Source organism: Canis lupus, chromosome 15, assembly GCF_011100685.1.
Source record: "Canis lupus familiaris isolate Mischka breed German Shepherd chromosome 15, alternate assembly UU_Cfam_GSD_1.0, whole genome shotgun sequence".
NCBI classification, from domain to species: Eukaryota; Metazoa; Chordata; class Mammalia; order Carnivora; family Canidae; genus Canis; species Canis lupus.
In genome coordinates this window covers 23,214,172-23,240,295 of record NC_049236.1, presented here as the reverse complement: position 1 = coordinate 23,240,295, position 26,124 = coordinate 23,214,172, and the positions used below count along the sequence as shown (strand labels likewise).

General features: G+C 34.3%; 1 protein-coding gene and 1 long non-coding RNA gene across 3 annotated transcripts in view; one reads left to right on the top strand and one right to left on the bottom strand.

Moving 5' to 3' along the window:
* The window catches only part of PTPRQ (protein tyrosine phosphatase receptor type Q), a 246,833-nt gene that overhangs the window by 15,415 nt on the left and 205,294 nt on the right, over positions 1 to 26,124 (bottom strand). Inside the window, 4 exon segments of the mRNA XM_038558531.1 lie at positions 27 to 161; positions 3,472 to 3,548; positions 9,067 to 9,157; positions 12,316 to 12,397. Of these exon segments, the coding sequence (XP_038414459.1) occupies positions 27 to 161; positions 3,472 to 3,548; positions 9,067 to 9,157; positions 12,316 to 12,397 (385 nt within the window).
* The window catches only part of LOC102156585, a 76,346-nt gene that overhangs the window by 36,735 nt on the left and 13,487 nt on the right, over positions 1 to 26,124 (top strand). Inside the window, exons 2-3 of one of the 2 annotated variants that reach the window (XR_005370404.1) lie at positions 9,556 to 9,633; positions 23,592 to 23,678. This is a non-coding gene — a long non-coding RNA (uncharacterized LOC102156585). The remainder of the gene's footprint in view (positions 1 to 9,555; positions 9,634 to 23,591; positions 23,679 to 26,124) is intronic. The other variant, XR_005370403.1, reaches the window with a different exon arrangement.

Here is a 26,124-nt window from a genome sequence, read left to right as displayed (position 1 = left end):
TGTGAAAAGATTTTCAAATAACTTACCCGTCCTTTTTCAAAACACTGTGTTAGCATTACTAATGTTTTCGCTCTGGTTTCCCATACCATTCTCCAAAAATCCCCAACTGTTCCTGGTAATGGACCTTGAGTGGCAATAAATTCATTTGGACATAAGTATCCCTAAGGGATATAATTACAACATTAAATCAACATCTATATATGCAGTATTTTTCTTTTTAGTTTTTGAGCAATACATAACAATATACTAGTTGTAAAATATATAATAGAATGTGGAATTCACTCACAATCCCACTATCCAGAATGAAGTACCATTTATATTTTGGTTGATTTCTTTGCAGTATTAAAATATGTACATTCCTTCACTGAAATAATATTTATGAGTTCCTACTGTGTGCCAAGCTGTCCTAGGAAATGGGGATTCATCACTGACAAAAGACTCGAAAATTCCAATTCTCATTTATTTTATATTCCAGTGGGGGAGGTAGCTATTAAATCCATTAATAAGTCTGTGAAATAAGCAAATTACATAGAACTTTTAAAAGTGGTAAGTGCTATGAGAGAGGGTTTTCAGAAAATAGGATGTTCAGAAAAGACTCACCGGTGATCTGATCTCTTAGGAAAGACCTGAAGAAGCAAAGGAGTAAGCTCTGCAGGATTTGGGGGACAGTGTTCCAGATAGAAAGTCAAGTGTAACAACATTAAAGGAAAAGTGTGTCTAGAATTTTCTATGAACACCACGTGGCTACAGTGGAGTAAATGAGGGGGGACAGTTCTAGAAGATGACATAAGAAAGAAGAAAGAATAAGGGTGCATTAGGTCCTGGCAGGTAATTACAAGACTTTTGTTTTTACCAAAGCTGTTGAAAGGTTTTGAGCAAAGAGAGTGTATGGTTTAACAGCTTTGCTCTGGTTTCTCTAAGAAGACCAGCCTATCGGGGTTAAAAGGTGAAAGGAGGGAAATAGCTAGAAGGTTACTGCAATGATCCAACCAAGGTGATAGTTGGGGGATGGTGAGGAGTGGTAGAACCTGGATGTATGTTAAGGACAGAGTCAAGAGAATTTACTGATGGATTGGATATTGGGTATAAGAGAATTAGAAGAATCAATAAAAACTTCAAAAGAAGATGGGGAAAACTTTGGGATATACAGATTTGAAGGGAAAATTAGGAATCCATTATGCACATATTAAACTTGAAATCCTTGTTAAATATTCAAGTGGGAATATCATAAGTCAATTGGGTATATAAGTTTGGAATCCAGGAAGAGATGCAAACTGGAGACATACATTTGAAAGTAATCATCACATAGGTTTCAGTTAAAACACAAAAATGGATGAAATTATCAAAAGAATTAATTTGGAACAAAACAGTAAATTCAAAGATTGGGCTCTAGATAATTCAAGTGTTTGGTGGTGGAGGAGATAACAGAAGACCAAGCATTGGCATTCCAAGCAAAGGAGATTTACCTAAAAGCTGAGAGCAATAATATACTTCCACCCCAATTCTGAAATCTCCCTTAACGTAGAGGGCTTTCCATCTGGGCCTGCTTACCATGCAGCTCAGTACTGATTGTGCATATCATTACATATGGGTCATAGTGACTTTGTTGTAAGATTTACTATATTACAACATCGCTTGATTATAGCAGGATATATATATATATATATTCAGAATTCTTAGTTTATTGCTCACTCTGCATTATCATCTTCTTATGGCTGTTTCCTGACAACCTATAATATTTAGAGGGGTTACTGAGTGTTCATGAATATTCCTGTTTATGTAAATCTGTGCAGTTTAGTTACACCGACTAAAACTGTCAGTTTCCTTTCTAATCATATTCATATCCTGTGTACTGTCATCCCATCTCTGGTTGAACATTAGAGAAGGTGAATTATTCTTTTGTACATGCTTATTAGTGAATAAAAATGGTACAAATCAATAGACCACTTATAAAACCATTTGCCCTTGCCCTGTTCTATAATCTCACAAAACATATGATCATTAGCACATTGATTAAATTGAAATGCATATATGTATCATTCTGTAAATCAAAGTAAAACTTCAACATGCTATAGAATTTAGGCTGTGATGAAAATTAGTAAGCCCAAGATTTCACCAAAATCTTTATAAAAGAATACATTTTCAAGGGAATCAATCATTTGATAAGTGACTAACAGATGTCACCACAATAGAAAATGTGTGTGGTTTTTCAAAATGAATTTAACGTTCTTGCATAAAAATAGGCTGGAATTCAAAGGATGCTTTAACTTCTCCAAGTCCTCCCTCATTTCCCCTAACAAGAAATCTTAAATTCTCCCATTACGTCTTCCTTTCACAATAGGACCCAATATATGATAGCAATTTTGGAGTCATTATCAACCAATATAGAATTTAGAATGAAATCTTCCCCCTTAACAGGGGCTTCAAGTGAATGGGACACAGAACAAGTTATGTTCATGGAGAAAGGATGGAGCATCCTATAAGCAGAGTCCTACAGGGACCAAAGGGCAGGACTGGGAGTGGTGACCTGTGAATAACAAAAGAATAAAGACTGTAGACACTAGAGGAAACCCTGAAGTGTCTGTACAGACACCCTGATAAGGATGGCTAACTTTGCTGTATGTTAGAATTGAAGCCAGTGGGTGAAAATATAAGAAAGCATATCTCTTTCTTTTTTCCTCTTTTTTTTTTTTTAAACAGCTGTATATTGGAATTATTCAGAGATAGAATCATCTGCCTTAGGAGGAAGTAGTGAATCAATGCCAAAAGAAGCTAGCATCTAATTATCAGGATATTTTCAGAAACAGTTCTAAGGTGAATGGTTGAATCAAATAACCACAAATGCAATTCCATGATTGTGTCACCCTGAGTAGAAGTCTCGGGTGCATTTAAAGTTTCTATGTACCTGTGATAGTGATGGGCACTGAGAGGGTCAAAGAGCCATAGGGAAGATGAAGGAGAGAGAGAGAGATTCCTAAAATACCTGGATTTCACTCAATTTTTAATCCAATGCACCAAAGATTTATTATCTATAATGTGCCAGAGAGTACAATAGGCATGTCACAATTCAACTCACATTGGTTCATTTATGTTTTTTGAGCAGCTACAATGCAGTGCATTTTCTACAAGCAGCTGAGGATAAAAGAACATGACATCATAGTCGCCTTGAAGGACTGAAAATCTAGATGGCAAGAAGAACATAAAATTTTTATGTTGTATGGACATAACTATCTGACTTTTTTTTTTTTTGTAATAGAGATTGACAGACCTCGTGTGTACAAAGAATACACTGACAAATATTAAATAGTGGAAAGGCCTGGGGATATTTAGCTTGAAGTTATATATCTGTTACTTATTAGTGAAATGATTGTTGGTAAATTGCAACAATTGCAATTGTTTTATAAGAAACAAAACATAAAAAAACATAAAAAAAACTGAAAAAAAACCCAACATAAACAAATAGCAACTTACAGAAACATAACTGGCATTGATATAATCTGATCCTGGAATGCTAGCATCAGCTATCAGCTTCACTCTGTTGTTATTATCTAGAAGGAAATATAAGAAATTGATGCTGATTCATTATTTAAGTTGCTACTACTTTTTTTTCCTACTACAAAAGTAATACAAAGAAATTAATGATCTAACATCAAACACTACAGTTGGTTGTAAAACCGAAGTAGAAGTTCCCTCTTATCTCCTATTTCCAATACCCAGAGAAAATGACTATTAATATATTTTTATATGTATTTCCAGAATCTGCTATACATATTCATGAAAATTAACCACAAATGGGGTAATATATACTCTTTTCTGCATTTTTCATTTGCTTATATCTTTCCATATCATAAAAAAATTTCCATAAACAAAAATGTCTAGCTCATTATTTTAAACAGTCATAGAGTATTTTATTGTTTGAATATAATGTACTAATTGAACTCATGATGATTTAAATTGATCTCATTTTGTTATTGTAAGATGCTGAATAAATATAACCAAACTTTTTGCATATCTGTTGTAGTGTGTTTGTAGAATATATTACCAGCAGTAAAATTCCCAAATCCTATTGTGCATTTCAAATTTTGAAAGATATTGTCAAATTTTTCTCTATCAACTTATACTCTGAACAAAAGTGTTTGAAAAGTATTTGAATAATTCTGTTTCCTCTTTTCCTACTACAAGATACTGTTAAACATTTTAATTCATGGTATTTTGACAGATACAAGTTATGTCTCATAATACTTATTTTTATTTCCTTAAACGTGAAAGCAATTGAACTGAGCTTCTTGGTTTGTGTATTAGCCATTTTAAATACCTCTTCCATTAATGGCCTTTACATATTGTACTATTTTTCTATTTAAAAAAATTTTTTTATACAAAAATTATGTTACATATTCAATACATATGATGTCTTGAAATTTTCTTGTCATTTTTTGACTCTATCCATCAGTGTAGCTAGCTATCTTGCCATACATAAAATGTACATTTCTTAATAATCAAAATTCCAATTATTTTTTCTCATGGCGTCATTATGGCTTCTTGTGTCACTCATACAAAGATGTCTGTCACACCAATATTTTTATTTTTACAAATCCATATTTTCTTCTAGAACTTTAATGGGTTTTTCTGCTTTTGTTTTAGCCTCTTCAATCTTTGATCCATTGAGATTTATTATTTTTTATGGAAGTAGGTAAAATACATCTTTTATTGTTTCTTTGTTGCCATTTGTAACAACAAGCAGTCCCAGTTTGTTAACATTCCATCACTCCCTTCACTCCCAAAATACCACTCCTATTACACACCAGATTTCTCTATGCATTTCTAGGCCTATTTCTATTTCTGGACTATTAATTAATTATTAATTTATCTGCCTAATTTTTCTTTAATACCAAACTTTTAATTGTTACTCTCCAGAATATTTTCAGATCTGGTAAACCTAGATGCTCCTAACCATTATTTTTCTTCAAAAAGGAGGTTCAATTATTTTTTTTCCCAAGGATTTTTACCAAATTGGTATTACAGTTGGTATTTCAATGGAATGTCCAGTGCTAATTTTAGCTAGGCATGGAAATGATAGAAAATACCTCTTACTACATAATTATTTTGAAGTGTTTTTTAAGCTCATTGTGGAAGCACTTGGTAGTAGAGGAAAAATGGGTAAATGGGCTTGGGTTTGAATTCTAGATTTGTCTACCATATGAATGGCTTTGGGTGAATTCCTTACCTTCTCGGCTCTTTCATTAATTCACTTAAAATACATAGTTATAATATTTATTTTGTAGAATCCTCTTGAGAAAAGCTTACATGAAAGCTTATGGAACTTTTAAAGCTGATTACAATTTAAGCATATGTTACATGTTAAATGACTTTGCTGTATTGTTAGTCATTAAAATGATCTGCCCAATAGGTTTAGAGATGGGGAATGTTTAAGCAAATTTATGCAAATTATTAATGTCCCAAAGACTTTGAATTTGGTATGATCTAAGAGTTTTTTAAAAGATTTTATTTATTTATTCATGAGAGACAGAGAGAGAGAGAGAGAGGGAGAGAGAGAGAGAGAGAGAGAGGCAGAGGCACAGGCAGGGGGAGAAGCAGGCTCCAAGCAGGGAGCCCGACGTGGAACTACACCCCAGGATCGAATTGGGATCCCAGCCAGGATCACAACCTGAGCTGAAGGCAGATGCTCAACCACTGAGCCACCCAGGTTCCCCTGATCTAAATATTTTAATGACATTGTGGCTAGTCCTGTGACTTAGGAAGGGAAGCCATCAGGTTTCTATTCACTCTATATGCCTGCTTATAACTATCTGAGTCAACAGTAAGCTACACTTTTCTTTGTGGTGTTGGAACATTTCTGAAGGTCATAGTGTCCTATCAAACAGAGATTTGGAAATCCCTTCAGCAAACATTTGCTGCTAATTCTAGTATCTTAAAGCCCTGTAAGCTAATATCTTCTAAAATGCACTGTGATATTTGAAATCCTACTTCCTACATTACTCAGGGGAAACAATGCACTTCACTAAGCTGTCTCAAGCTAAAATTCAGTCTATTAAAATGAATTCATTCTCTATGGGAGAAAAAAAATGTTTCTTCAGCTTAATGGCTTCTCTGCAAGCACAGTGGGTGAATATATTTAGTTTAAACATCTCATTTGCTTGTACTGTGTGTGTGGCAGGGGTGTACTGGCTCAGAGATGGCTGTGAGTTTATAGGTCGCCTTCTAACCCACGTTGTGGAAGTGGACTTGTTATGTCCAGAGTATAGACACTAAGGGCCTGTTATTAAATCTTATTCACCCAGAAAGTTAACAGCTTTTAAAAGTAAGCAATCTATTTATTACTAACAATCATAAGAATTAACATGGAGAGTTTTCCATGTTCCAGTACTGGGCACAGTGATTTATATAATTATTTCATCCAACCCTCACAATAACCTTATGAGGCGGGCACCACTGAACAATATGTACAGTCACTAAGGCAGTTAGTAGGTACACAGGACTGTAGCCAAGGAAATTTGATTAGAGCCTATGCTTTCTTAGCATTTTTACTATACAGCAGGCAGTACATATCAGTTGAGTTAAATTATTCTAATCCCATTCTTGAAAAATAGAGAAATCTACCTAACAAAATTATTTCTTAATGGACCTCCAACTCTCTGAAAGGATAGCTAAGGAAAAGTTTTCCCCTACAAATCCATTAAAGGATATTGAATGTAGATGTAATCCATTATTTGAAAAATTATGTTTTCTGTACTGAAATCAAGAAAAAAGCAAAAAAAAAAAAAACCAATATGATGTCATCCTTTAGACTCTAACAAAGGTGAAAAATGCATGAAATTCTAATTATAATATCCCAAATATCCTTGGTTTACAACATAATTCCATTGTTAGCAATTATTTTTTGCCTTAGCCTCAGATTTGATGAAACTGGGCAATTATACATTTCAGCTTCTTGTTGCTTTAAGGTTGTTTATTTATTTTCATTGACCATGCTTACTCTCTTCTTGTCTTCTAAGTAATAAGCTATGTGGTCTGACTTTTCTTATAGCCATGATGTGAATCCAGATAATAATACACTGGGATCTTAATAATAAAAGACTCAAATATCACATTTAAAAAATATCTTGCTAGGGCACCTGGGTGGCTCAGTCAATTGGTATCTCACTTTTGATTCTGGCTCAGGTCATGGTCTCGGGGTCTTGACTTTGAGTCCATGTCAGGCTCTGTGATCAGCTGGATGGGGTGGGGATGGGGGTGGGTTCTGCTTGAGATTCTCTCCCTCACTCTTCTTCTGTCCCTCTTCTGGCTCACACACACTGTCTTTCTCCTAAAATCTTAAAAGAAAAAAAAAAATCTAGCAAACATCTCAATTTTTTATTTTAAATTGGACACTCTTTGGTCTTTGGAAATAAGTTAGCTACATTTGGTTTGCTTATTTTATATATACTGATATATTATAAATTTACTTCAGCCAAATATGTGATTATAAATAAATATTAAATATTCCATGGTAACTGTCTTTCAATCAGATTACAGTGTTTATTTTCTTTTTTTTTTTTTTAATTTTTATTTATTTATGATAGTCACAGAGAGAGAGAGGCAGAGACATAGGCAGAGGGAGAAGCAGGCTCCATGCACCGGCAGCCCGACGTGGGATTCGATCCCGGGTCTCCAGGATCGCGCCCTGGGCCAAAGGCAGGCGCCAAACCGCTGCGCCACCCAGGGATCCCCAGTGTTTATTTTCAAGAAGAGCATTGAATAAGCATGAAACAGCTAGCACAGAAAAAATTTAGGTAGAGACAAATATAAAAACATGAGAATTTCCATATTTCTTAAACTTATGATGCATCCAACCCAGGTTAATTCTCTGAAAAGGAAAACAAAAGGACCTGTTGAGAAACATCAAGCCATAGAAATTTAGAGACTCAATACTAACATTCCTTGTTTCCTACAATAGTGTCTGATTTGTCAACTTCCTCTTAAAGTCATTTATTTACAGTTTGCTTTGTTCCAGAAAGGATTTTGGGTGATTAAAGCTATTTGCATTTTCATCCTATCCTAATTCTTGGGAATTAGCAGATTCCACTAGATTACTACTTCCTCTATCACATTTCCCTAAATTTGTTTACTTCATGCCTCAGTTATGCTTGATTTCTAGAATATCAGAAATGGTCCACGTCCTCCTATCCACATCCTTTATGATTTTACACTTTATGATTTTATCCTTCTTCAAGTCCATGTCTTTCTAGATAGAAGAGTTAAATTCTTAAATAAGGAATTTTCCTAGTATGGTTTTGAAAAATATTTTAAAATTAGGAATATTTTAAAATTCTAGATTTTGAGACAATATTAACAATATTTCAGAATATCACAAATAGCACTTTTTTATTTCATAGTATGAAGTGTATTGAATTAGAATATAGATAGTAGGTCCATCTGTCCAAAAAATGTAATATCAAACATACAGTTATTATCAACAGAGTAATGTTTTATTTTTCCTTTTACATCACTGCTAATTCTTAAAGTGATAATATGGTTTCTTTTCTTATTGATTGAAAAATGAAGTTTTGTTTACTATGGGGAGGCACAACCCTACTTCCTTTGTAAAACCAATCCTCGTAAGCACACATTTACTTTGATCTTCAATGAATATTTGGCAATGCATTTTTTTTTTATATTCCATAAGAAAACACTGCCCTGCTTTTAAGGGAAATGAATACACAAAGTTACATGTTTCTCTTTTCATTTGAGAACTAGATCTGTAGGAAGATGTTAGAGAGGTTTGTTACATGGGTTAAATTACAAAGCTAAGAAACTATTAGGTCTACAGTTTCTTGCACCTGCACAAGTGAACCTTGTACCAACAAGCTAAAAGTCATGTACATCAACTTTAATAAATACTAACAGAGCAAAAAGAGATACAATTTGAAAATTACTGCTAATAAAATGCCTTCTGTAATTCAATTAATAGTAATATAATAGGTTTAAGAAATACAAAGGCCAAGATACAGTTGGTGCTCATTTTAAAACATTTTGCAGGTAGAGAGCAGAGGCAATAAAGGCACATACATGGTTTTATGTTTGGAAAGCGGTTTTTTGCTCTGTTCCAAGGCAGATCAGCATCAGTTGAAGAAAGATCCTGAAGGAATTTTGGTAGTTCCTGTGGAATGAAGTCATTGCAAAGTTTAGATTTATTTCAGAGGTAAATGAGAAATTCTACTTAGGAAAAAAAAATTCTTTATCCTAAACCCTTTTGCTTTTAAATTGAAAACCCCTCTCATAACTGCAGAAACAAATCAAATTAATAGCAATGAATTTACATAAACGTCTACTGAAAATATCCTGAAAAAAATTGGTCAGTTGGGCTCTCACTTTCTCTGGGATAATTTCTTTGTACTTTTGGAAGCTCTTAAGATGTGGCAAGCATGTTAGTAATAACCCTTTTCCATACTTTACTAATGGTTTCATCAGGAACATGCTGAGTATTATTTAATATTTTAATGTCTACTTAGTAGGGGAAGGGAGTTCGGTGATTTATTTTTTGTTTTTTCTCCTCAGGCAGTGTGATTTCATGCCTGTTAATTGGTACAACATTGGTCAGTTTAAGAAGATGCCAAAGGTCAATTCCTGTTCTCGGTAGGCATTGTTAAATCGATACTGGAATGCAAAGGTGCGATTAAGAATTATCAGACCCAGATGAAGAGTCAAGGAGATCCATTTTTGACATTTTGGTAAAAAATCATGATATTATCCATTCATCATTAAGAAAGCTGGTGCAAGAAAATGTGTTCATTATTTTTTGGAGCTGGTGATTTATATTTACAAAGTTTATAGATTTTCACTTTAGAAATAAGTCTCAACTTGCCAAATCCCTTAAAAAGTATGAAAATTTTGTGCTTTTACAATTTTTTGCCACTATTATAAATTTTTCTATTAGATAAGTGTCCCTTTATCCCTTATTTTCCCTCAAAAAGAAAACCCAGTCTTTTGCATGTGGCTGGCTATGTGTTAGCAGAGAGAAAGAGAGTAAGCATCTGAAATCTGATGTATTAGCACAAAAGGCTAAGAAAAGAATTTGTTTAACCAAGTAGAGAATCCTAAAACAGTTTTCCTGTGTCAAGGTGTTGGGAATATATGTCAGCATATTCATAAGAGACAAAGGAATAGAAGGGGAAACAAAGGTGAAATGGAAATCTCCTGAGAGGTGGTACTTTTTTTCTGTAATTATTTCACATAGAAGTTTCCGTTTATAGATTTAAATGACTGTGACCTTGATAATCAATACCCAATTACCAGGTTGACTGTTTGGATAGTAATGTTACACTTGGCAGCCTTTGGAGGCCCTGTGTTCCCTCCACCATCTCATCCAGCTCTTTCTCCTACTGCTTGTTCTCTTCAGTGGGATCATATATGAGTTAAGCTGTTTTGCATCCTTAGGCTTTTGTCTTCCTTCTCTCTTTCTGGCATATTCCTCCCCCTTTATCTACCCATTGGTCTTCTGCTTGTCCAAAAGTTCATCTCAAAGGCCATCTCTTTGTTGAGTCTTTTCTGCTATCCAAAAAAAGTCAATCCTCACTTCTTTCTGTGTATCTCTGTCATGATACAGTGTTTTATGTATTTTTTTGTGCACGTCTGCAGTTCTTCTCATAGTATGAGCTTCTTTAAGGTAGAAGTCACCATCATAATAGCTAATACTTGTGTCAGCCACTCTTCATAGTGTTACACACATTCAATCATTTTAGTATTCACAACTGAGTGAGATAAATACTATTATTTTACAAATAAGGATATTGAGGAACAGACAGTTTATGTGATTTGTCCAAAGTCACTTAGCTATTAAGTGTTCAATTGATATATATCAATACGTCAAACACAATGCCTACCATACAGTAGGACCTTACACATATTTAAGGCATAAATGGGTATGGTCTGAGTTCTAAAGTTTATCAAATATGCATTTATTTATTAAAATATAATTCACTTTAAAAAACTTAATACAGCATCAGGATAAAAAATAATTTTTAAAAAGTTCCTTATATACATAGATATGTATTTTAAAAAGTTTCTTACATACATAGGGTTATGTATTTATATTAAAAAAAGAAAAAAAATAAAAAAAGAAAAACAAGTTGTTAAAACCATGATCTCCAAAAAAGTTGTACTAGAAACTTTCTCAGTGTAATATACGTGAAAACGTTATTGCTAATAAAACTTTTCATCTACTCAGTCATGCATAATGTAATTATGTTCGCTCCTATTCTAGTGAAATTACACTTTTGCTCCTGAAAATTTGCGAGTTCTCGCTGTGTAAATGCTAAGAAAAGTTTTATGGTACCATCGATTTTGTTAAATCCAGGCCGATATTACTTAAGAAGCATAACCAAAGAGCTGTAGGAAATACCATTAATCTTCTCACATTTTGTTATTATTCCCTGAGAGGCTGAAATATTATAATCCTGAATTATTCAAGCCAATTGCTTAATTCTTTGTTTCATAGGTTCACACACTAAAAATTTCATGAAAAAAAGAAATAAAATTTTTGATGACATTTAGAAATCCATTTACTTATATAACACAAAATAATCATATAAGTTTGAAAAGAAGTATACAAGTTTTTAAAAAGCTTATTTATAGATCTGATATATACCTGATGCATAGATATACAAAATGCTAATGGCAATATAATTAATCTTACTTTTAAATAATGTTAAAGTAGAATGTTAACATCACATATTCTCCATAATGTGATAGTGTTTATTTCATAGTAACTTAACAATAGGCCTCATAAAATACAGTTATTTTTACTTTTAGGTAGTTCTAGAAATAATAATTATTTTTGTATTTTCTGGAAATACCACGTTCTGTTCTCAGGTTCATGTATGTCACTAACATAAACTATGCAGACAAATAAAAAATAGAATCATTTAGTCTTAACCTAAAATAATTATTTAAATATAAAAACAACATTTATGATAAAGCCTAAATCTCGCATGCCAGCAAAAACCAATGACTACAACCTTCCAGACACCCGTCTACATCTGGATGAGACAGCAGAGAAGAAATGAGGCCAGGCTGCCTCAGGCTGGGGAGGTCTGAAGAAGAACACCTTTTCTTCACACAGTAGGTGAATAATTCTGTTCAGGTTGCACCAGAGGCCACCCAGTGTAACATTACTATCCAAACAATCAACCTGGTAATTGGGTATTGATTATCAAGGCCAGAGTCCTCCATGGCCTTGCATGCTTAAAATGGACATGAAATGTGACACATGAAACGACTAGAGGTCTGGCAATGTTGTGACAACTGCTAGTAACATACCGAAAATTCTTCTTGAAACTTTAGGTTGTTGTTTGTGCAAAGCTCTTCAACATGTTGCAGGAAGGATTTCTTGCTTACCGGCCTCCAAGCAAAGAGAGGTATAAAATGGAATCGTGTTAGATTGGCACTGGCTGTACAGTTAACAAATCAAAGAACAACAGACACTTCAAAACCCATAGCCACACAACCCTTTCAAGTCACTCTGTCATATTTACAAAATTAGCTTTCCCCTGTAAGTGCTTTCTTTGTATCCATGGCACAAAATTCTTTCAATTTTTCAGTGACTATATGAATGATTTAACATTGTAAGGAAGAAAGTTTTTCAAGTAAATATAAGGGCATAAAGTTATCATTGGATCCTAAAGCACATAATACCTCTTTGTCATACAGAAAACATTTTATACATTACAAGGTTTTAGAAGATATAAAATATTGCAGTGACCTCATTCTCATAATGACATGGTTTTTAAACCCTAAGGAGTTTAAATATCCCCGTATTACTTCCCAAGCTAAAATACAGACATGCAAGCTTCACCCCAGAGAGAGAGAAAGCATTTCTCCAGTTACCATGCAATTAGTCATGCTTTTATGATTTATATCCAGCTTGGAGGTTTTTCTAGCAAACATACAAAAAAGGAACCACACATTAAGATTCATTGAATCTGTGAACCTAGCATTGATATTCAAAAAGAAGAAAAGATATTTAACAAACTTACTTGATGGATTTTCTATAACTAAGTAACCTGCAACAGAGATTGTGTTAAATGCATGATAAGTTGAGGGCATGGCTCTTTCTCAAAGAGTTCTAGATTAAAGTCAGATAAATATAATAAATCAGTAATGTCTGATGTGCTATGTCTTTACCTGATAGGCAATCATTATTTTAAGTTCTATTTTATTTTCCTAAGTTATATTATTTGGACTTAAATATAACCAAATAATAACTTAGTTTCTTTTTCAAGCTAAGACACTCTTTTAATACTGTTAGGCATTTGGGGTGCTATGTTAAAAACAGGTCACTTTTAAGCATATATTGCATAGTATTTAGAGTCTAACTAAGAGAGTTAAAGTGAATTTTTAAAAATATTTTGTCAATAGAGAATGCTTAACCAGGGAGAGTGGATCTTTGAAAAATGACATCATATTGCCTACGTTTTATTTCATGAGTGAGTTTTGATGAGTATATAACCATAAAAAATCACAGTTCTTTCAGTTACTTTAGACATATCTCCTGTGACAGTTCATTGGTCAAGTTATTCATACTCTGAAAAACAATGAAATAATTTTTAACAGCTAAATAGACTATGTAATGCACAAATTCAGAGAAGGGAACATCTTTAATAGCACATTTGTCATGCACAATCAATTAGCACTGCAAAACCACAAAAGGCACAAGGTATAATGAAATAAAATGAATAAAACATAACTTCTTCAAAATTTTAAATATTATCAGGGATGATTTTACTGCATTCCTTAAGTGAATAATGTTTACAAGAGGATGTGATTTCTGACACAAAGAACAAATGAAAGAAAACAATTAGATTGAAAAATGTGTCACAATGAATGCTATGAAAATGGTCAATAAGGGGTGTGTTCAATGAAGAAAGCATGAGTCAAAAAGTTCATTCTATTACAATATAAAGGTTAATGAAAAATATGGGGGTGCAGGAGCAAGTACTACCAAGAAGAATGATAGAATTCTTGTTTAATGGGATAGGCTGTCTCCAAGGAGAAGGAGGTATCTCCCAGCTTCTCTGGGCATAACCTCATACAGCATCCCATTATCAAACGTGGCATCGCAGTGGTAAAATAGCAGTGTTCGAGCAAAGTCTTTGTAGATGAACTTGTAAGCTTCCCACATTTCACCTAGAGTGATTCTGAGAAGGCAACAGAGAAATTTTTAACCAAATGGATATGGGGATGATTTAATGGGTTACTGAATCAGAAGAATCCTAGCTTTGGGGTTTGCGATAGGAAGATAGTGTCTGAATTAGAGGCCCTGGAAATACTTCTGACATAGCAACAGAAAGTAGGGACAGTCAATCCCTGTTGGAAATGATTTTGCTTCGGCAAAGACCAGCAAGAAAAAAATATAATAGTGGACTAGACCCATACTACCCAAGTGCCCTTAGATGCCTGATGCCCAGTGCTCTTGTGATATGATGTTCCTCAGAAACAGGAAAGGCAAGGGAGTTAGGTTGGGCAAATCCTAGTTAACTGAGCTTAAAACAGAAATATGAAGGAGATATTTGAATTAGCAAGATCAACTTCCCTGCTACCACACAGAAATGGAAATTCTTGAGGTGCAAAGATACCACTTTCATAACAACAGGGATTATTCAATTTGTGATTAGTGAAATTCAACCACACTATGTCTGATTTAATGATAGGTTCATGGTCCACATATGTAAGGACAGTCAGACTGTCATCATATAGTGGAGAGAGTCTCTCTTTTCTCAGAGAATCCAGGATTATTTGAGGTGGTATTGGCAGGATATTTTTACTAGGCTATGTAAAATCTAAAGTAGGGCTAGCTTCTGGGAAGCCATCAAGGCATTTGCAGAATCAGAGTACGTTCATCAAATCCTCAAAAGATACTAAATATGAATAGTCATATTAAAATATAAATGCACAAGAAATAGCTAAAGCAGCCTTGTTATTATTCACATCCTTCCTCTTCTCATTCATGATGTCTAGTCTCATTTAGAAACTATAACTAATAAAAATACTTCCTTTTGTCAGTTTCTTTACAGTGAAAAACATTACAGAAAGTTGCTTTCTTTAAACTATTATTTTGCATTTGAAAGATATCTCTAAAGAAATTAGTATCTGTAAACTATACAAATATTAGTAACTGTAACTGGCTAGCTATTGGATCCAGGTGGGTATTTGTGAATTCTTTCCTTACTCAAAATATTATGGCTTCAAAGTCCTGTTCCAACATTTACTAGCTACATTACTTTGAGCAAGTTACTTAATCTTTCTGTGCCTCGGTTCTTAATTTGGAAAATAGGGTAAGTTTATGTAAAGCTAAGCTCATATATGTATAATGCTTAGAAATGCCCTTGGCTTTAGAATCAATACATAAATATTAGTTAATATCATTAGTATTGTAATTGCTATTTCTACTTTATTTTGCAAAACTCAAGCTCCTCTTAACCATCTGTCCCACTATTTACACTGATATAAAGGAAGGTTTTTGCTTGTTGCTAAAAGAATATTCTATTTAATTTACTCAAAACTGATTAGACTAAAATGTGCTAAATTAAGCAGCAAGATTTCCTTTTTTAAAAAAAAAAGATTTTATTTATTTATTCATGGGAGACACACAGAGAGAGGCAGAGACATAGGCAGAGGGAGAAGCAGGCTCCCTGTGGAGAGCCTGCTGTGGGACTTGATCCCAGGACCCAGGGATCATGACCTGAGTGAAAGGCAGACGCTCAACTACTGAGCCACCCAGGTGCCCCAATTTCCTATTTTATTCTTCTCAATCAGGGTCTCAAAAAAAAAAAAAGTGGTCATAAATACCCAGATTTCAAATCCAAATTTGGCTTTCTAGTTCTCAATTCAAGACTCTAAATAAATCACTAATAACATAAAGATCGTAATGATTCAGTTTTCATATTATTATGTGAAAGCATTTCTCATCACGCCAGCATGTTTAACATAATTCCTTACAACTACCTTTCACATATCCTGTTTTTATTCTAGATATCCTGTTTGTACCGTTCTAGGTATTTCCTCACAACCATCCTACTGATTCCTCAATAGCTGATTCAAATATTAACTCTTCCATTGACCTTACCTGTTCTATTATAGAGAAGATAATTTCTTCCTTCAATGAAATGAAATTTCTATGGACAAATCACGTTCCACCTTGTATTATGGCCATATAAGCACATGGATTAAGGACACTTGCATTGAGGTTCATGGGTACTTGAAGGCAGGGGCAGGATTAGCACTGACTCACTACATGACCCTCATAACTTTATTCATAGTTGACAATGAATTAGTCATTATTAAATATACTGACCAACATACACAGCAAGCTAAATATATGTGCTGTGCTTATTATTCAAGTATCTGAACTGAATGATTTTTCCACTAAAATAGTAAGCAATTGAGACTTCTCAGGAGCTTTAGATAAGTATGATCAATAGCTGCATCAATAAACACTACATAAGTCTAAACGAAGCCATATTAGATCCCCTAACATTAGAAGTTCATGCTAGATACTTCTTAGGAAACTAGACATATGAACGATAAAATCATCTTTCCTATCCAGTAATAAAAAGACAGACTTCAAAAAAAGAATAAGAGCTCTTGCGCTTTATTTCTTTTGTATCACTCTCTTTATCTAAACCCAATCACTTAAGGTAACCTATTCATTGCATTTGTATTTACATAATGTGAGAAACAACTATTTAAAATAGAAGATTTTTGGTTGTTGTCTGTAGTATCCATATCACTGCTTTGATACATAGCCTCATATTGTATGGGTGTATTTTTAACTTTTAACTTTAGAAATTGGCTGTATTTTGGGGTGCCTGGGTGGCTCAGTTGGTTAAGCACCCAACTCTTGATTTCGGCTCACATCGTGATCTTTTAGGGTCCTGAGATTCAGGTCCACATCAGGCTCTGTGCTCAGGCTTAGAGCCTTAGGGAGTTTGCCTAAGATTGCCTCTCTCTTTTTCTTCCTCTACCCCTCTCCCATCTCTAAAATAAATAAATAAACCTCTAAAAAAGAATTGGCTGCATTCTAAATGTTATTATAGGCTTTTAAAGTTTTATTTTTAAATAGAAAAAAAATTAATTTGGATGGTTTATAGAGGGAATTAGAAAAGAAAGTGGAGTATAATACGAAAAAAAAAAGCACTGGCTTTTGCTGATGAGGAAATTAAATTCTTTTAGGAAAAACTGTTGGTTAGATAAGCATAAAAAAAAATACCCTCCCAGAAATTAACGTGCATGAAAGTCAACAACGTTATTTCAGGAGTGCTATTTTCAAATGAAGTGATCTGTAAAGACACTCAAAGGAACTCAAATAGAAAACTTTTTATTAACATTTTTAAAAACTAAAATTGTTATGTGAAGAGCATTTTATACTGGTATTTTATTGACTTACAATGGTGAATGATGCTATCAAATCAAATTCAGTTCATCATTATATAAATCAATTTGGGAACTGTCCAGATTTCAGTAAGATAACTGACCACTTTCCAACAGAAAAGCCTAAACACTTTTTATTACATGAATATTAGCTGTCTTAAATCCTATTCCCTTTTGTTGAAAGGGTATTATTTCGTGTCTGGGCTCATTTTTTAAAAGTCTATCAAAAACTTAAATTCCACTCAGATTACTCTTGATAGATCCAGAGAGGAATCATTTATTTATGTTGGCAGTGGTGATTGAAGACCATATTGTCACAGAGATTCAGCTTTCCCCCAAGGTCAATTAGTTGAAATCTATAGGGAATTAAAATATAGTCCAAATAGAGAGCCATGGATGATAGCCTCTAGATGAGCAGCTTAAATCAGCATTACCAGTGGCACAGGACAAACTGAGAAACTTTGTGTTTTCTACCTAAGTTAGGTTAAAAAAAAAGAGTCTCAAATTCTATTGCATTGATTTAAAATATGTATTTGTCACGTTAACAAATAAAATAAAAATTTGAATATGAGTACCAGAATCTATCGTTCTGGTAAAACATATTAATCTTTCTAAGTTTTATTAAATATGGAGTGTGAATTTTTAATTTCTGTATTTCAATTAAGCCATTAATTGCTCCAACATTTACATCTACTTCTAAAATGATATCCTATTACTTATCTGCAGCATTTACTGTAATGCTTTCAAAGATGTCTTTAGTTTTGTGCTTTTCTATTGATTTTATTTGTGCTAGGCTTTATTTTTTTTTTTATTTTTTTTTTTTAATTTTATTTATTTATTTATGATATTCACACAGAGAGAGAGAGAGAGAGAGGCAGAGACATAGGCAGAGGGAGAAGCAGGCTCCATGCACAGGGAGCCCGACGTGGGATTCGATCCCGGGTCTCCAGGATCGCGCCCTGGGCCAAAGGCAGGCGCTAAACCGCTGCGCCACCCAGGGATCCCTGTGCTAGGCTTTAAAGTAGCATTCTTTTCGGTCTTTCTTCATTCTTTTATCAAATCACCAATAATTTTCCTGTTCCCTAATGTAAATTAAAAAAGTTAAACAATCCTTAGAAAGTTAAAAGCAGAGCCAAAGTATGACCAGCAAGTCTACTTCTAGGAATATATCCACAGGAAAGAAAAATACTGACTCAAAAAGACATCTGCTCCCCATGTTCATGGCAACATTATTTACAACAGCCAAGACATGGAAGCAACCAAAGTGCCCATCAGTGGGTGAATGGATAAAGAAGTCGTGGCTAATATATATATATATATATATATATATATATATATATATATATATATATACAGAGGAATATTATTTGGCCATATGTATATATATATATGGTATGTATATATATATATATATATACACAGAGGAATATTATTTGGCCATAAAAAGAGGATATTGTACCATTTGCAACAGCATGGATGGGCCTAAGGCATTATGCTAAGTGAAACAAGTCAAACGGAAAAGGACAAATATTGTATGATCTCACTTACATGTGGAATCTAAAACACAAACAGCAAGTTCATCGAGAAAGAAATCAGATTTGTGGTTACCAGAGGTGAGGGCAGAGGGAGGGGGTATTGGAGGAAGGTGGTTAAAAGGTACAAACCTCCAGTAGTAAGGAATAAATGCTAGGGATATAATGCACAACACAATGACTATGGCTAATACTGCTATCTGGTGTATTTGAAATTGTTCAGAGAATAGATCCTAAGAGTTCTCATCACAGGGAGAACATTTTTTTTCCCATTTTCCTTATCTGTTTTCTTTCCTTTTTATTGTATTTATATGAAAAAAAAATGTTTGTTAGCTGAACCTGCTGTGGTAATCACTTCACAATATATGTAAACCAAACCATGATGCTCTACACCTTAAACCTACAATATTATCCTAATACCTGTACTGTACAGCTGACACTGAAACTTCATTTTATAAGGTAAACATACTACCTCAAGAAGTAATGTAATATTTTTCTTTTTTTTTCTTTTTTTTTTGTAATATTTTTCTTATTAGAAAAACAATCAATTAGTAAGTGCTAAGTATTTTCCCGGTGTATTTCCTCACATCTGTAAAGACAAATAGATTTAAAAGGAGCTTAGCCATTTGAAGGGCAGCTCTTTGGAGGCAATGGCCTTTCTGTTTTCATCACGCTATTTCCAGTGCTCAGAACAGTGGCTGGCACGTGGTAGGTGCCCAACTGATACTTCTAGACAGATAAGGAAAAGCAACATTCTTGCTGATGTCAAATTGCTGAAAGAAGACTCCCAAGGTGGCAAGAGTTGAATTTTCATCACTAAGCCTCCCCACATTAGCACAACTGAAAAATTCTTGACAGATCTTTTATTTTGTCAGCCACATATTCTAAATTACAACCGGGGACACAAACTTAAGCTACCTTGGGCAATAGGGCAGGAAGAAGTAGAAAGAGAAAATGAAGAAGAAACTGCTGATGGCTGTGTGAAGAGATAGGCACAGGCTCTCGGTGAGAACGTAGAGAAGAGGACACAGGTGACATGACATCGTCTATAAAGTAGTGCTTTGACTCTGAACTATTAGCTAGCGAGGCAGGTTTGCACTAAAGTTCTTCAGTTAGGGGTTAGAAGGCAACCTCAGAAAACTAAATTTGGAAGGAGAATACATCTACTTTAACAAATTGGATTTATGCACAGGTGTTCTACAAAGGTTCTGATGAATCCGAATCATTAGGTTGGGCTCTGTCAAAGTAAGAGCTCTAAGTAGGACACAACTGACTAATTCTAAGAGAGAAAATTTGGTGCTCAAGGAGAAATATGAAGTAAAAATGGAAGTATTTTTTTCTGAGGCGTTAATGGCGTAAAGCAAAAAAAAGTAAAAGAATTCTGTTTAATGATGATGAAGAAAGATACTTGGCAGAGCTTCTCAACCAGACCCTTTGTGAGTCTGGAATGCTGAGAGGTCAGCTTTGAGTGCTGGTTGGAAATGGATGTTTTATGTGTGATGGGATCACTTAAAGCTTTAGCTCAACAGAGTCTTACTTTGACAACTGAATCTGATCAAGCAGGTCCTTTGAGGAAAATGTATTTTTATAAGACCTTTCTAATTCTGTCAATGGAAACTTTGGCAATTAGTTCATATGAAGTATAAAACAAGGTTACCTATGATTCCAAAATGCTAAATATGATGAGAGTAGGAATAGTCCCTGGCCTCCACTGTTTTAATCATGCTGAGTACTATTCGTGATCAATGTCAGGAGCCTTGGCCCCATCCAGCCTTGTGGCTCATGGAGACTGACTCCTCTATCAAAGATTTGGGATTTTTGAAATCAAATACATTTTGTTCTTTGCCTCCATTCATATTCTTTGCCTGAAGAAACTGATTACCTCTGAGGCATTCAATCAGTTGCTGCGGTCCCTGGTAATGCTGACATTTTGTTATACTACCTTCCGAACATATAAAGCAATTTTTTGTGCCAGCATATAAAAGGCATTTCCAAGCATCAGCGGAGCGCCTGCAAACATGCACAGTTAGCTATCCATTGATTAGGGCCAAGTGCAGAGACTATGAACTGTGTATGCCCCAGAGACACAGAACAGGAAATTCCCTCATCTTGGTCCTTACAGGTTACCACCTGCAGTAGTTGAAGTGAGCATGTGTGAGGTGTGGACTGGGACTCCATCTGTCAGATGGAGAACTCAGCTTTGTATCAGGGTATAATGAGACAAGATGCACGTGAGGAAATCTAGGTGAAAACTTATTTTACTATCAAAGCTAACACAACACGAGAACACAGCAAATTCTCAGGACATGCACATTATGAGTCAATGTGCATTTTGATAAGGTTAACTTTACCATATCAACAGCATGCAAATTATAGAGGTCATATTTTAAGTAGAAAGCATGGGGCTTTTTTTGGCTTTGGGAAAAAAAAAAGCACATTAAACAACAAAACGCTCAATATAGTATATTTAAAAATATAGAGCACACCACCTGACAAGATGAAAACAATCACAACAGAGCTCTGCATCACCACAGTAACTTACTGGATGACAAAAATCTCCTTGCGTCTAAAGAAAAATGAAGAATATCTGGAAGTAAAGATTCATTATTTATTTAGTACACAAACACATTGGATTATTTTTTGCTACTACAAGAACATGAGCATTAAATATCTTGGGCTTCATCCTACTTCAGGACACTTGTCTGAAGTTCACATATTTGTCAGACATTTCTTATCTGGATTCATGTATTTTTGATGTCATTTGCAAAACAGTTTATGAGAGAAGTAGAATTAATGACCAGAATCTGTCAAAAAATTGATGGCAATTAAAATGCTAATGGTTTTACATAGAATTTCATGTACCAGTCAAATATTGTGTATTCTTACTGAAGGTCAGTTTGCAAGTTTGAACCTATTGTATAATGCCACCACTCCTTTGTCCCATATCACTAAAGCAGAAATAATTTTAAAAAAAAAGCAATTCTTCCCTTAGAATCAATTCTCTGCATAGAAAACACTGCTTGCAGAAGGATCCCATGGGGCCTTATTTTTTTTTAATAGGGGTTATGTTGATCTCATCTAGTATGCTTCAGAGTTACACACACACACACACACACACACACACACACACACGTGCAGGCACATCTTGTTACCTTCGAATCAATCTGTTACCTCTGAATCAAACACACTGAGGTGAGCATCGTGACTATTCTATTTACTAGATGTACCACCTTGAACTTAAATTCTCTAAGTATCTTTTGTTTTTCAACTGTAAAATGAGGATAAAAGTATCTACCACAAAGGATTGAAAGAGTTAAGTGAGATCACTACACACAGAATTAACACATAGTAGTTGCGTATAAATAGTAGCAATTATCAGGTTAGCAAGCTCTCTATGTGTAAGTAGACTGGGGTGATTTTTAATTTTATAAAGATTGGAAATAACAGGGGTGCCTGGGTGGCTCAGTCAGTCAAGTGTCTGCCTTCAGCTCAGGTCATGATCTCAGGGTCCAGGGATCTAGCCTTGCATTGGGCTCTCTGCTCAGAGAGGAGCCTGCTTCTCCTTTTCCCTCTGCCACTCCTGCCTACTTGTGCTCTCTCTCTCTCTCTCTCTGTCAAATAAATAAATAGATCTTTTAAAAAAATTGTAAAAAACAATAATAATGCCAAATGTATTCTGATTTTAGAGTTTACAAGAGCTTCCCGAAGATACATACATTTAACAAAAATTTAATATGCAAACTTCTAAAATTACTGAAAAAAGGAAAATACTCTAAAAACAACAATTCATTTGTTTGCTTTATTTTGTTGAGGATTTTAATTCCATTCATGATTACTGGATTGGGCCTTGAGTCTAATTAATGCACCATTACATTCACTCAACTAAAATAGGCAAGATAATATGGAATGATGCACAAAATTTGAGGGGAAAAATCAGGTTTGGAAGAAACTGAGTGTCAAGTAAGAAGATTAGTAACACTGATTAATGTTATTCTACTGTTTTTGTTTTTGTTTTTGTTTTTTTCTGATTTACTCACCATGGGTGGGGGAGGGAGGAGGGAAGCCTACTATAAATTAAGCCTGGTAAGGAGACAGTGAAAAATAAACATTTTTAGCAAATAGAATATTTAACTCGTGAGCATTCTGATAGCTTATTTAATTTTAAGTGTTATAACTCTCTGGGGAAGGTCATTTGTGTTGCAGTCAAATTAGATAAAGCAATCCATAGGGCCAGCTGGTCTCTGCAATCTTGAAGAGACAGGTCTCTTTTACCTGAATGTTCATGCTCTTGCCAATATTTCCTCCTAGAAACCTTCCTCACTTCCTTGGGCTAAGCGGCTGTGTTTTGAAGAAGCTGTCGCAAAATGTCTTTTTGTTCATTTCTTTATCAAGTAACAAACCACAAAGGTCATTTTCTAATCTGGTGAATGTGGAAGAGATGAGCCCAAAATATTAAATACCCTTCCTAAGAAATATATCTTGCATTCTCTAAACTTAAATATAAGATATGTATTAAGGAAATGATCTAGTTATCATTCCAAATAGGAATTTAAAACATTATCATGGCCTATCCTGAATGTTTTCATGGAGTTACAGAGTACAAAATCTTTTTTTCTTTTTCTTTTTTTTTTCCAGGGTACTAAATCTTCACTTGAGTTTCATTCGCCTTCAGGAAGAAAAAGTACAATGGGAGAGAATTCTTGAGATCCTTTGTGAAACAAGGTAGTATATAATTAAATAATGGGAGTTTACACATACAAAAATTACAGGATGAATCTTAACATGTATGTCAATATACAGTACTTACACCAAAGAAATAATTTCCGACTATAAAACTCCAAGTCCTCGACAGGATTTAGTATAAGCATCATAATGACTTTTGTCAAATAGATAATCTCCTAGAATTAATATTTAATTATTGATTAGATAGTCTTTTATCACTTCTCTTATGGATAGGTCAAGACATATGACACTGAGGAACACTGCTAGTCCAATTAGCATGAAGGAAGTGGGCAAGTTGGAAGGAAAGGAACATTGCCTAAGCCTCAAGTAGAAAAAGCATATGTTAGCTGGGTAGATTGGAAGGAAATTACCTACATACTTTCCTGAAAATAACAAAGACATATGACATAAGTTATTCAACAATTTTGAAACCCCTCAAACTCCCTGATTTTTTACTCTCAGAATCTACTATCAGCGTCTGTGGCTCTCCTCTCATGACCTATGTGGCTTTCAGTAGATTTAGATCTTCCAGTACCTTAAAGTCAAGTGAAGACTTTAGAGTGTCACTGAAGGGTGGCCCCTAGTAAATGTGCACATGACTATGGATCCATTAGTTACTATTTTTCTAGATTTATTGTCTTCTGTAGTACTGAAATTATTAACATGAAAAACCTTCCATTAATAGTGAATCTGGAGGCAGATCTGTAATGAAGAGCTAATACTCAAACCACTTGATAGTTATTTTAATAGATTTCTGTAGTCATCAAGCAAAACATACTCTTATGTGCCACTGGCATTACAAATAAAAATGTTTTACAGTCATGAATGCTGGAATCATAACAAAAAATAAGAAAGTAAAAAAGCATAGAAACTAAAATTTCCAACTATACTATTACTGGGGTAATATATACTAATGATCTATGGGCAAAAATAAATAAACACTATTTGAGATATACTTGAAAGACGCTTCTATATCATTTTACAAATAAATCCACATATACATAAACAGACATGGAAGCAGCAAAATAAATAATTAGGAGTCAAGGTTAAATAAGACAGTCCCTGATTTATAAAAAACCAATAATAAGCAATCTATGCAGTCCTTATTCACCTTTTCCATTAGCTGCCATGACAGTCATTGTTAAAAAAACAAAACAAAACAAAAATCATCCAGCTTTTAGATAATGGCTGTGTTCAGAAGTGCAGGAAAGGGCAAGCTGTGAAAACACACAGAGCTTAGGGGATCTAACCTCCCCGTAGCTTGCCTAGAATGATAACCTCCTCGATAAAGAACACTTTAATACCGAATGGCTCTTTTCACTTCATTATGTCCTATCTCTTTCCTAAAGATCTACTTATTAAGAACTTTTAGGGGATCATTAAAGGTTCTTTAAAAAGTGCCCTAAAAGTGTTTGGACACTTAGAAGCTCACATTTTAGTCTGAACGGATTCAACTAAATTGTTCAAACAACTAAAATTAATTGAACTGAGAGGTTTGATGTTTTATGCCTTATACTTTTGGGTGTGAGAAGACACTGAGACTCCAGGACTGTAGAAGTGGAACACAAATTAAGGACAGGATTTGAGAGAATAATGCAGAAATTCAGTTGGCCCGCAGGGGAAAGGAGAAGACACTTCCTTTTACTATGCAGGGTGACCGTTTTAGGGCTGAGACACAGCCTAATACTGGAATGCTGTATTGCTCCTAAAATGTGGCGTAGCTTTGGCAGGTTACCCTGAAAATCTATTGGTCTTTCATACATAACCTTTCTAGTGTGGAAAACTATGTCCTGGATAATATATAACCGTCTTACATATGGTCTTTGGAGCACCATCCATTTTGTTATATCCATAGAAACCACCCCTACTAGAATATAAACAAAGGTGAATATCTCAATATAAAGAAGTGAGTTTTCCTCTTTAAGAAAGTAAACGTCCTTCTAATTTAGTGATAACACTGAATAGCTTTCATTTTGCAGTATTTGGAAGGCCCCTGCTCATCAGATGACACTTCCCTCCAAAACACACATTAGATATTTTTAGATATGCTGAAAAATATTCTTTCAAAGTCAATCTATTAGGTAAAGACCAGCTTTGCTAAATGACAACTAAGAACAATTCCTTTTTAAGTTCAGGAACTTTAATGGCATATTTCCAGAGTTAATAATAATTTTTAAAGTCCAGCATAGTTCTTCATGTACTTTGTAAAAGCTGTCATGTGCTTATAAGCACCACAAAACATTGGGTCTTATAAGAATCTAAACTAGTTATGATGGCCTGATGACAGTTTTTATTAAGAATTTGATGAATTCTGTTAATAGACAAGTTTTTCAGATGTGCCAACATTTTGAATGATTTATAATGATTTCAAAAGGATTTAAAATACTCTTTAAAATTAAGCACCTTTACTATTTCTGACACATACTGAAGACACACTTTTCCTTCC